The sequence below is a fragment of the Jatropha curcas genome, chromosome 3, assembly GCF_041381405.1.
Source record: "Jatropha curcas cultivar XTBG-Jc1 chromosome 3, XTBG_Jcur_1.0, whole genome shotgun sequence".
NCBI lineage: Eukaryota > Viridiplantae > Streptophyta > Magnoliopsida > Malpighiales > Euphorbiaceae > Jatropha > Jatropha curcas.
The window spans coordinates 5321323-5334025 of record NC_143153.1 but is presented as its reverse complement, the minus strand read 5'-3'; the positions used below and the strand labels follow the sequence as shown (position 1 = coordinate 5334025).

Genomic DNA, 12703 nt, shown 5'->3' with positions numbered 1-12703 from the left:
TGAAAGGGAGGAAAGGACCTCAAGTGTGCACAGATAAACGTGCTTCACCGCACAAAAGAGAAACAACCATTTGGCAATTTGCTTACTTTTGATAAGAAGGGATGAAAGGGCTTGCGTCAGCTAAGACTAGAAGTGCGTTACTAAATAAAAAAGTAAACGAAAGAACAATACTCCATTTGGCAATTTTTTAAAAGTGTGCGTAATTTCGTGCCATTAGAGCAAATGAGAATTCATTCGGCAATTCAAGAGTGTGAGTTTTTTCAGTATCAAGGCATTAATTAGCCGCATCAAATAAGATGTTGAACAACATTATTGAGTAGTATTTTGTGTACGGTAAACTAGATTTGATGTGCTTTAATAATACTCTAACTATATTTTCATATATGTGTTTTTTTAAAAATTAGTGTAATGTCACTAATATTTACTTAAAATTACTATAGAGTAATGACGTCCAAAAAATAAGCATTTTTATAAAAAGAGCATTTTCCCTTAGATGGAAGGACTCCATAATGAGTTTATGATAAAAAATAGAAACAATTAGATCTCAATATTTATATTAAATTAATCATTTTTTATATTTTCATATTTGAAACCATTAATAATATATACTTTAATGAATTTTAATTTTGGAATCTTCATAATTTTAATTACACCAACTTTCAAATTTGTCAAAAGTTGAAGTAGCTCCATGTACAAAGTTTTGAATAAGCTCATGATGACTTGCTTAAGGTGACTGCCATCCTTATTTTAACAAACTCACATTGATAATGTCATATCAATTATTATTATTATTATTATTATTTGACATAGTAAAGAATTTTATTTTCTTTGAGAATAATTAATTTGGCATGAATTGAAGTAGCTACACAAAGGAAAAGATTCAAATGCTAAAACCTTTATTTCACCCATGAATGTTAAACCACTTTTTCTATTCTTGTGCAAGTTTCAATGAAACCAACATGAATTTTACATCTAAGTTCCATAGAAAATTCATTCACCTACCCAAAAAAAAAAAAAAAAAAAAAAATCTAATCATTTATAAAAAATTAATTAATTTCCACATTAAAAGAAATCACACTCCCATAATTAGAATTACATTATTATTCTTGTGCTCTTTAATCTTTTTTAAAAATTTTATTTTCCTAAATTTTTGACCATATATATACACACACAGTACTCACTGGCCCACAGATTCTAGCCAGCTACAAGTTTAACACATGCAAAAATATACTATACATATATAATAATAAAATAATTTAAAAATTTTAAAGGTAACCCAAAAAATAAAAAAGAGAAGAAAACTAAAAGCCCTACACTCCAAAGTCACACACACCCACACTACATTTTGCTCCCTCCTATTTTCCCTTCCTCTTCTTCTATTTTTTTTTTTTAATTTTTTTTTCTCTCTTTTTCTTCTCCTTCTCTCCCCCATTTCTTACAGATCAAATTTAAAAGCACAAAATCACTATTATTCACTATCCAATCAATCCATCTTCTTCTATAGTTTACCCTCTCAATCAATCTCTAAGCTCCCACTTGCATAATTATGTTTTAAATATATATATACGCAGAGGCATATATATATTTATATTGCTTAAATATTGTAACTTGTACAAGAGGGAGTATTATTGTTGTTATTTTGGTTAGTGAAGATGAGCGGGGCTGGAGTTAGGGTTCCAATTCCTAGCAACGTGAGGAAGACGATCCAGAACATAAAGGAGATCACAGGAAATCATAGTGAAGATGAGATTTATGCAATGCTTAAGGACTGCTCTATGGATCCCAATGAAACCGCTCAAAAACTTCTTTCTCAGGGTAATTTTTTTTTTCTTTTTTAGAAAATCTCTATTGGTTTTTATATTTTATTGTTATTAGGTTATAGTTTTTTATTTTGGGTTTTTCTCTAAGCTCGTTTTTGTAGGATGCATGTCTTCCGTTTTGATGATTTCTATATGATCCATGTCCTTGAGCTGCGGATTTGATTTAATTTGGGTGTTGCATTTGGCAGATTCCAAGTATGGATTGAATTGGGTTTTGATTTTGCTAATTTGGGTTATCACTTTTTTTTTTTTTGGGTTCCTGGTGTTTTGTGTCTATATTAGATTTTGCAATTGTGCTTATGTTTGTGATGCTTTTCTATGTCCGAAATGAAAAGCTTTCTTCTACTTTGCCTTTTGCTTTTATTTTCTCATGCGGTCATGCCAATATTGACTTATGGAAATTGTATTTGATTGATGTCCAAGAGTCAATGAACAGAGTAGGAGAACTTAGAAGCTAAGAGCTCAATTCAAGACATTGGCGTTGTTCTCCTTTTTATTTCATGAAATGGTGCCTACTATACATAAGCATAATATTGCTTTAAGAATTTACTTTCTTGAAGTTCACATGAGTTGCTGAGAGCTATATTATGTTTCCCATTTCTGAATATAACAGAACTGTTTTTTTTCCTTTCCACAGATCCATTTCGTGAAGTTAAAAGGAAGCGAGACCGGAGAAAAGAGGTGAGACATTTCTCTTCCTTCCAAATTTCTGCTGAAAGGTTCAATTGTGTTTCAAATATTCCTTGTTTCTTTGTCTGAGATGTCTGCAAATATGATAATATCATGGCCCATGCTATTTTTTATGGAGTTTGTCCAATGACTAGACTAAGATGATGGCTGTTCCTCCCATGGGCTGCTGTGATCCATGCATGCTTGAACCTTGAATTGACAATAACATTGTTCAGCTATAATTGTTATTTAAGTTGCCATCAGTGTGCATGGATTGTAGATTGTGAATGCTTGCATTGCTTAAATTAGTTGTATAAGAGTTATGCAATGTCAACAACCTTGAAGGTTGAATTGAAGAAGGTTATTCAAATTCTACAGGACATAGGTTCACTTTAGATATTTTTAGCAATTAACAGGCAAAGAAGGATAAGTAGATATGTTAAGGTGCTATATGTTAATCATAAATGGATAAGGGCAAAGGTATATGTGGCCTTGGTTGGTCTTTAGAATGAGGTGGAGGCAAGATATATTAGTCATTTTATTTGCTCAAGATCTTATTTTTGTCTTTCTATGATCAAGATACAACTGCATGTAATAATACCGAAAGTACTTGTATTTTTGTGCTTCAGATCATATTCAGGTCTGATATCATATTTTATTACTTTTTTTTTTTTTTTTTTTTTTTTTTTTCAGAATATGAATAATAAAGAGTCTGGAGATTCTCGTTGGAAACCTGGCACGCAAGGGCGAGGGAGTAGGGGTGGTCGGGTGAACTTTTCAACTCGTTACACATCGCATGGTAATTTACTACTTTTAAGAGAGAGCTTTTTGAGGACTAATATTGATGGATTACTCATGCATGATTGTTTGTTCTTCTGTGTTTACCTGTGTTCTTTTGTTGGCTATAACTTACGTATTTGACCCATTTAATCACTGGAATGGTGAATCCCACTTGCTGATATTCTTGGTTGAATACCTATCCCTTCAACTAATTTGGGTTCATGGTGTGAAAAATACCAGATCATTTATTGATGATGTTTTCTGGTATAAATTTTTTTGTATGATAAAGGTGTGGTATAATTGGTAATCTGTTTGTTGACTGAGACATTGGTTCAGATGCTGGTGGTGGCAGGAATTCTGGGTCTGCAAGGGACAACGGAATCAACCAGGCTGTAGAGAAGGGAGATGGTACTTATTTGCCCGTTTCTCAGGAGAAAAGTAAGGAAACAAGTCCATCAGCAAGGTGACTACAATTTGCAAGTCCAAGTCACTTCTATAATTTGATTGATAGGGTATTATGGTATGTATTGTATTTACTTTTGCTAATCATGCCTCGCAGCTCTGTCGGTGTTGGGGCAAATGGTGCCACTGGTGAACCTTCTGGAAGCAACAGTGCAGTGCATGCTCCCAATTTAACTTTAGAAAGTGGTGTAGGTCAAAATGAAGTGACTCCATCATCTATTGTTGTTAACAAGTTTGGAAGTACAATCCCCTCTGTTGATGGCAGCAAAACCCCAGCAATTGCATCTGGAACTGGGGACACACATGAGGAGCCCATCCCAAACTCTGGTAACTCCTCAGTATCTGTAACTCCAGCATCTTCATCAACAGTTTGTTTCTCATCATCGGATCCTGTACTTGTTCCATCTAATGATTCACGGCTTCCTAGTACAGTGGGTACCATTAAACGTGAAGTGGGGGGCAATCGAACTGCTGGTGAATCAAATTTAGTTATTCCTGCTGAAAAATCAGGTTGGACTTGTCAAGTTTTATTTCAGTTTGACTTATTTTGTTTCTCATTTGTTGTAACTCATAGCTTGTTATTGGCTGACTACAGGATATGAGATTGATACTCCTTTTGTGCAAGGGAAGATTCCAAGTAAATCCCATGTTGGGAAAGGTCAGCTTAGTGAGGCTTCCCAGTCCTCTGCCTCCATCCACAGTGGCCCTTCCAGTAGTCGGCCGTCCTCTAACTACAGTAGTAGATCACAGCAAGTAATTGGCCCTCAAAAAGGTCTAATTTTTCAACAGATTCTGTGTTAAAACTTTTCAATTTCATTAATTGATCTGTTCGGCATTGCTGTTTTAATAACTATTGGGAAAAACACTGTCTTCAATAAGTTGAGTAAAAATAGTCAAAAATTGTTTTAAAGGTAAATATACCATGATTTGGTCATAGAAGACTTCAAAACAGCGAAAAAGCAGTTGCAAACTCTTTTTACAGCAATGTTTAAAAGAGCGCATTTCAAAAGAGTAGTTTCAACCTCTATAATTGCGAAGTTGATGTACTTCAGGAATATATTGTATACCACATCGACTGTTCAACTTGTTCAGATATATATTAAGCATGAGTTATTGTTTGAGCTGGAAAAGTGAGTCCGAAACTGCACTTCGTTTCCGCTTATTTTGAAGTCTTTTAGTTAATAGCTTGCTTTTTAATGGGAGTTTGTTTAATTTTGCACTGAATTATTAACAACTGAACACTAGATAGGCTCACTTCAACTTGAGTCACATCTTTTCTGTTCCTGATTCATTGTTTATTTCCATTTGTCTATTCTCTTGTTTCTAGTTTAGGTGTGCAAACATTCCACACACTTATACATGCATATGAAATGTAAAAAGATGTGATACATCATAAATTGGTAGTTCTCGAAGGACATGCATGATTTAAGTTTGGATAAAAGATTTGTAAGCACAAGTTTTCTCAACAGTCTATTCTTAGTCACTTTTTATTGGAGCTAGGACTCTCATTGACCTGATAGAATTAGGCTACAGACTTAGGCTTCGCTTTCTTTGTGGAAAATGTTTTGGAAAAAACATATTATTTTCTGTTACTACGCTAAGAGTTAGCTGGAATTTATTTAATATTTGGACTTTGAAGCACATTGGAAATCTTAATATTCTTTCAATAAATAAGTCTGGAAAATGTGTGGACCTATACGGACTTTGTATTTTTCTATTTATTATTGGATATAAGAGAAACTTGCATGAATAAGGGTAATTTACAGTTGTCAACAGCTGGCCGTGACCATCACTGGCTGGTAATTGTCAGTGGTCAGTGGACTGTGTCTAGATATTCTCCATGTCTCTTTCTTTTGATGAGTTGTGAGAGTCCAGAGTTCAGTGACTTCTTGTTGTGAAAGCAGGAAGTCATTTCCCAACCCTTTTGAGTATTTTACTCTGGCTCATTATAATTTAATGCATCCAATTCCATATATCTGTGCATCTGATACCATAACGCTGAAATTGTCTTTTAGCAAAAAGCGGAAAATGTTTTCTGTGAGAAAAAGAAAGAAAGAAACTAAAACAGAGCCTTTCATACATCATGCATAAATTTGAGACACCTTAATTTAGAGGGAAAAGGGGAATACTGACTGTTCCATATATTCAATGCATTTCAACATTTTATTCAATACTTTGTTCAAGATTGTATGATGGTTTCTCGGGATCTAAATTGTTAACTAGCCCGGTCTTTTACAGTTGGTTCTACGAAGGAGTGGAAACCAAAGCCAGCAAACACTAATGTGCTTCAGGGGTCTGGAACAACTAGTTCATCCGAAGTGCCTAATGTTCCTGTTGAAGCTGGCATCCAATCACAGCCTTCGTCAAATGTCCTTGATTCAGAAGAATCTACCACTAAACTGCAGAAGAAGCTGGAGGAGTTGCATCTTCCCCAGCGTCAACATGTTATTATTCCGAATCATATTCATGTCCCTGAATCTGAAAGAACAAAATTGAGTTTTGGAAGTTTTGATGCTAGTTTTGGAGTGTCAGCAAGCTATGTTAATGATCCAGAGAGTGACAAGAGTTCTACATCCTTGTCTGAAACTTCTCAGGTTATTGAAGAAACTGTGGAGGAACAACAGACTACAAGGTATGTCGAGTATTTTTGGATTTAAATATAATTTTGAGTATGCCAGTCTGCCCAAATCATGAATTTTTTTCTCCATTATCCCTTTTGTTTTATTTTATCAACAAAAACAATAAGTTTACTTTATTTCAGAGCATCATACTCTGGTTTTGTCATCAGCTATAAGAATGTTATGTTCTAGTTTATTTCACTGGAGGATAATATCAGATTTAGTTGTTATTTTAGCTATTTTGTATTCCAATGGAGCAATAGATATTATTAACAATGTGCAATTTTTTTTGCAAGTGTTGAGAATAAGTTCAGGCCTTACTTTATGGAATTTACAACTGACATATTGATTTATGATGAGTAGTATATATTTGTTTATATTGCATGCTGAATATGCTGGTTATGTTTTTGGATTCAGCAACCAAGAGTCACTGACAACTGCTGAGGAGGGACCTTATCCAGATAAGCCACAATCATCTTCACATGTACTGGAAAATTTATCTGGTGAAGGTGATGTCTCATCTAGTGCAGTACCAGAGTATAGTGAGTCCAAGCAGGAGACTGCATTGTCTGGGGGGCAGCAATATTCAGTGGTACAAACTTCTCCAAGCTATAGTTTTGGCTACGTGCCTCCAATGCTAAGTAGCCAGATTGCACCATTTGAAAGCTCTGAATCTCAAGCACGTGATGTTTCTCGCCTTCCTAGTTTTGTGGTAAGAATTTTCCATCAAAACTGCTTTCTTTATGTAATCTACCAATTCAGTTGTGTCTTTTTACATTGAATATTTTTGTGCTGATGTAATAGATTGAACATGTTAGTCAACATGTATCATAAAATATTTTAGTCCCAAAATTTTAATTTTTATCATACAATAACATGGTTGCATGGACTAAATCTATAGAATTTTTGCAATATTTGCATTGGTTCTGTGTTTGGCCTTGAAACTGATTGCTTATTTGATGGTTTCTTTTTGTAGGTTCAACAACCATTTGATCCTACAAGTTATTATGCGCAATTCTATCGTTCAGGTGCTGATAGTGATGGTCGTGTTTCTCCTTTCCCGTCGCCTGCAGCTGCTGCAAAATACAATGGGAATGTTGCAGTCTTGCCTCCACATACTTCTCAGTCTCCCCAAGAGGTTTCAATAGATAAGCTCTCTTTAATGATTCATTTTAGTGAAATGCACAAGATTTTTTTTTTTTAATCCAAAATAGTTTTGAAGAAATTATCCTCTTTGTTGACCAATGTAAATCTCCTTGGCATGCTTCGAGATTTTCATGATCATGCTGCAAAAACTATCTATATTTTGGTCTGTATTGGTCTTTCTGTCATGTGTATCTGCATTTCAGTTAATGATGTTTACATTGTTAGATTTTAGTTAGCCAGTGGGATTTCTTTGAATCTCCTAGGGTAAATGCAAATAAGATGCAACTATTATAGCTATTTTTGGTTAAAAAAAAGGTTTTTTGCTATTTTACTGTTGGTCAGCTGATCTCAACAGGATTTTGCTTTAAAGCCCATATTCCGGATGCGTCCTGGGTTTTTAATAGGCTGGTGCTGTTTATGTCCATTTCAACTTATTATACAATCTTAAGAAATTCTTTTTGTATAAATTTTGGAGTTGGTTGCAATTTCTGTGTAACATCATGAGAGGGGTCTCGTACATGCTACACAATTTTTTTTAGTTATTCTAGGGTTTCATTGAGAGTTCTTATACGAGGTCATGCTAAGTTTAGTTATTTTAATGTATGGTGAGATATTCTTGAACATCATAACAATTGAATGATGTGGAGTTGTTTGTTTTGTTGGCTGTGTTGCAACTGTGAATATTTCATTTCCTTCATTTGGATGGTCTTTTATTGAGGACGAAATGGTTTGTGTTTGGCATTGCATCTGCAAGCATGTTGCTGGTTTTGCAATACTTCGCTTCCATACAGTCAAAAGTTTTTGAATAACTCCATTTGTATGGAGTTGTTCAAGGGAATTTAGCCAGTTACGCGACTGGTTGTTTACTGCTCTCCTGCACTGTCTTGTTTCTATCTCATGATTTAGCTTGCATTTTTTGCTGCCAAGTTCGTCACAAACTTCATTGCATTTTAATTTATTTGATAAAGGGAAAATTGGAAAATAACAATTGTCATTAGGCTAGTAGCAATACAGTCTTTTGCTTCCTTTAATTCTTCACACTTTAGTCATTATATTAAAATATCATGTGCTTCAGTCTCCAGTTCTTTTGTCCCTGGGTTTTAAGATGAGACAGCTTTTTGGTCTAAAAATTTGAACTAAAAATTTGAACTAATATGGAATATGGGAATTAAGTAGTTGTTCCATAAAAATGTGGGGCCTAATGTTTGTTGATGTTTAGCAGCAGGACTGAGGTGCAAGGAACTTAAAAAGTTAGGGACCATGTAATTTAAATTGAGAAAAGTGAGAATGCAACCTAAACTCCTTTTTTAGTTTCAAGTTTCCTCTCTTACATATTAGCATTGAAATGATGGTGGAATTATATTGATTAGATCACTGACTTGAATGATGGGAAGCACTTATAGGCACTAAATGCTTGTGAATCCATAAATTTTATCTTTATGAGCAGAATGGAGGAGTAAGCCCATTATGATAGCAAATTTAGGGTCCTATTGTGAGTGCTAAATCTAAAACTAGTTGTGATCTTTAGAATATTAGTCAAAGTCAACTATTGGTTGACTTATAAAGATTCATGTTGAGCAGATCAATTGCTCATGATCTGTGAAGATATACAGTAATTCTGTGTATTATGTTTCCACGTCTTTGTTACAGCAGAGCTAAATGCCAGGTACTCATGATTTCTAGTAATTTGTATGGGTAAGGGCCAAATGTATAAATTTATCCTTGTACTTTATACCAAAAACCTTGTGGCACCCTTAAATGAGAGACCTATTACACTGCTAAAATTATGAATTTTGGTAATATTGCACACCTCTCCATTCTAACAACAATAGTTTTCTGGTATTTTTGGCTTTTACATGCAAGATATTATTTGATATGTGGTTACCACAACTTCTAGAACAATAATTTTTACATTTTTTCAACTATTCAATAAGTGTTTAGTTGATCTAAATTTAAAAGTTGGAGTGCTCAATAGAAAAATTTGCAAATCGAAGTGTTCAAAAGGTGCAATTTTATAAGTTGAAGTGTTTAATAGATCAAAATAAAAGTTAAAGGTGCCACAAAATTTTTAATGTAAAGTAAAACAGTAAATTTATGCATTTGGCATATGGAAACGGATGTACTGCAAAAGAAAGAATGAGGTAATTTATGGACTTCATCGTGCCAAGACATTTTTCATTTTCAAAATTTTTGATTTTTTATCTTTTGGGTGTTTGGGAGTTGAGTGGGGTGTTATTCTGAGAAGGATTTCATTCATAATCTATTATTTTGGCTTCATGTATTAGCATGGTGCCTTGTTTGTCATATATGTTTCTGTATTCTAATTTCTTATATATGTCTGTATTTTCAGGGAGGGAATTCTTTAGTTCTGTCAACAGCAGGTGCAACTCCAGTGGTGACCCAAGCTGCTGGGGTCATCCAAAGTTCCATAGCTGTGACTCAGCAACCTCTTCCAGTTTTTCGCCCTCCAACTGGGTTGCACATTCCCCACTATCCCCCAAACTACATCCCTTATGGTCATTACTTCTCCCCATTCTATGTTCCACCTCCAGGCATCCACCAATTTTTAAGTAATGGTGCATTTCCCCAGCAACCTCAAGCTGGGAGCATATATCCAGCTCCTCCAGCTGCTGCTGCCATGGGTGTCAAATATTCACTTCCACAATACAAGCCTGGAACTAATACAGGAAATTCAACTCATATTGGAATCGCAAGTGGCTATGGACCATATGGCTCCTCTCAAGCTGGTTATAATCCTAGTTCTGCAGCAACTGGAGGAAACTCTACCACAAATGAAGATCTTGGTGCATCCCAATTCAAGGACAGTAATGTTTACATAACTGGGCAGCAGGTATGGTTCTAATTAGTCTTTGTATATTTCTTTATGGTTACTTGATCTTCTTGTAGTTGAAAATGACTGTTTTATAATGGTTACAGTCTTATTTAGAATTAGAATGTAATGGTAATGATTATCACTTTTATGTTTTTTTTTTTGGCAATTTGATTAGTTTTAGTTTTCTCCTAGAATATTGTTTGTATAGTTTATTTTATTTTTTTTTATTTATTTATTTCAGAACATATTGAAATGTCCTTGAATTATTTTAGTTTCATTCTAAATGTTTCATGTTTCACAACAAATTGCTGTATGCATTTTAGTGAATCACAAAACAGATGGGTAACTTCAAGGTTATCATTTAAGCAGTTGTAATGACGACAATGGGAAAATTGTGGTCATTAATTGTGATATGGTTGTCATCGATGATTGTGATAGTCTAGCAGCTGTGGCTGCTCATTCTTGTCTGAAGCAGTGTGATTTTGTTGATTAATCCTTGCAATGCTAGTAATGTTGATTATACTTGCTGTACTATTAAATCTATGATATAGCATTTCTTGATTTCTTCCCCTTCTTTTGGTGTTGCCTGTGTTTTCAATTAGGATTTTGTGTTTTGATGCCTATGACATAGGACAACTAAATATGCCTTTCTTAACCAACCAAATGCCTGTAAGATTGCTGTATTAAATAATGTCTTCTGGCCAGCATTATAGACATTTAGAATAAGAAAATAACACAAAAGAACTAATTCAACATTCTTGTCTTCCTGTTTCAGTCCATCACTCAAATCTGTTGATGATCTAATTTATGTATCAGTGCATGATCATCCTGATGCACGTCATGAATACACTAGGTCCTAGAATGATGTCTCTGCGTTCTCAAACAAGCATTCTGTAATTATTAGCTCACCAATTTTTTTTTTTATTTTTTTTTATTTTTTTTTATTTTTTTATTTTATTGTTCCACTGCTTTAAATGAAATCTGTTGTTGATGATGGTGGATTTGCAGAGCGAGGGTTCAGCTGTGTGGATTGCTGCCCCTGGCCGAGATATGTCTAGCTTGCCAGCAAGTTCCTTCTACAACCTTCCTCCTCAAGGTCAGCATGTGACATTCACCCCTACACAGGCTGGCCATGGCACATTTGCCAGTATCTATCAGCCTGCACAAGCAGTAACAGCAGCGGCTGTTCACCCGCTTCTTCAACAGTCTCAGGCCATGGCTGGTGCTGTTGATATGGTGGGACCTGCAGCCAGTGTCTACCAGCAGCCTCAGCACCAACAAATCAACTGGCCTAGTAACTACTGAAAGATGGATATTAATTTTTTTTTTTTTTTTGTACACCGGGAAAAGAAAAGGTCCAATCTTGGGATAAATTTTTGGGACCTCCAACAAGTTTGGATAGAGGGGAACAGAGAGATACAACATTGGCCGGGTCTGAGAGTGCAATCTAGAAAAAAGAAGTCTGGAGAAAGTTTTGCCAATGGTATCTTCTAATTGCTTGGGTTGAGGGCATAAAAGGGCAGTTGGCCTGTAACTGATATTGACACCATTTTAAGTTAGTTAAGGTAGGCATGTGCAGTTTTCTCTTTCCTGTTGCTGCCATATGGTGTTACAGTTTTTCCATTTTGTAGTCTCTAAGTTCTTTCTAAAGTCTCTGAACTTAGGTTTTCTATCGTTGAGTGGTGAGTCTTTTCTATTCTTTTTGACTTGGGGGTTTTCTAGGGTTCTGGAGGTAAGATATAGGTCGGTGGCGAATTTTTTACCAAATTCCTTTTCTTTTATTGTCTTTCCGCTACCTGTAAAGTGAATTTTGATAGCAAGAAAAGGATATGTACCTAACTGTTGTAATTGGTATAAGCAAAAGCGAACATTTCAATTGTTTTCGCTGACTGGTATTATCATAATTCGTAAATGCTTGTCACAGGATAGGTTTTCATGGGGAAGTTATACCGGGAATATTGTATTTTTTTTTAAAAAAAAAATGTAGAAAGTTGTTCATTTTTTGGATGTTCTGGTGTAAGTCATGCTTGTTCCAATCAAAGTTGGAATTTAACATTCTGTTTCGAAATGATGCTTCGGAGAAAATGGCGTGTGCCCATGTTTCTCATGAATTGTATTGAGAGCCTTGGAGGAGTCATTGACCTTCATTGAAGAGTCCTTGGACTGCTTCATGAACCTGTGCTGATAATGCGCTGCCTTTAGCACAAGTTTCTGTTATTTTAATGAATAGGGTTTTGACGCAATACTCATGGATATGTTGAATCAACTATTCTTCAAAAATTTATATGAACTCATAGGCAGAGGCGGAATGCATAAATTTGCTAAAAACCTTACGGATCTTCAGCTTTTATTTTGATCTATTGAATACTAAATTT

The 12703-nt window shown here is 34.9% G+C and overlaps 1 protein-coding gene across 2 annotated transcripts; it reads left to right on the top strand.

Annotated features, from left to right (window-relative positions):
• Positions 1-1315: 1315 nt before the first annotated feature.
• Positions 1316-12212, top strand: LOC105641544 (flocculation protein (DUF1296)). Of its 2 annotated transcripts, XM_012226131.4 has the most exons (12): positions 1316-1815; positions 2458-2501; positions 3183-3288; positions 3606-3732; positions 3829-4058; positions 4164-4241; positions 4327-4503; positions 5970-6363; positions 6767-7061; positions 7326-7487; positions 9846-10346; positions 11337-12212. In XM_012226131.4, exons 1-12 carry the CDS (start codon positions 1653-1655, stop codon positions 11631-11633), a joined length of 2574 nt encoding a protein of 857 aa, XP_012081521.1. In that variant the 5' UTR covers positions 1316-1652; the 3' UTR covers positions 11634-12212. The 2 variants fall into 2 exon arrangements, with proteins under 2 accessions (XP_012081521.1, XP_012081519.1); XM_012226129.4 differs by having other exon boundaries at positions 3829-4241.
• The last annotated feature ends 491 nt before the right edge of the window (positions 12213-12703 follow it).

Excerpts from the sequence above, each read along its gene's own strand:
- LOC105641544 (XM_012226129.4), top strand. The coding sequence starts at position 1,653 with ATGAGCGGGGCTGGAGTTAGGGTTCCAATTCCTAGCAACGTGAGGAAG. Across the intron at positions 2,502-3,182 it reads AGCGAGACCGGAGAAAAGAG|AATATGAATAATAAAGAGTC; the intron begins GTGAGACATTTC and ends TTTTTTTTTCAG. Across the intron at positions 3,289-3,605 it reads AACTCGTTACACATCGCATG|ATGCTGGTGGTGGCAGGAAT; the intron begins GTAATTTACTAC and ends ACATTGGTTCAG.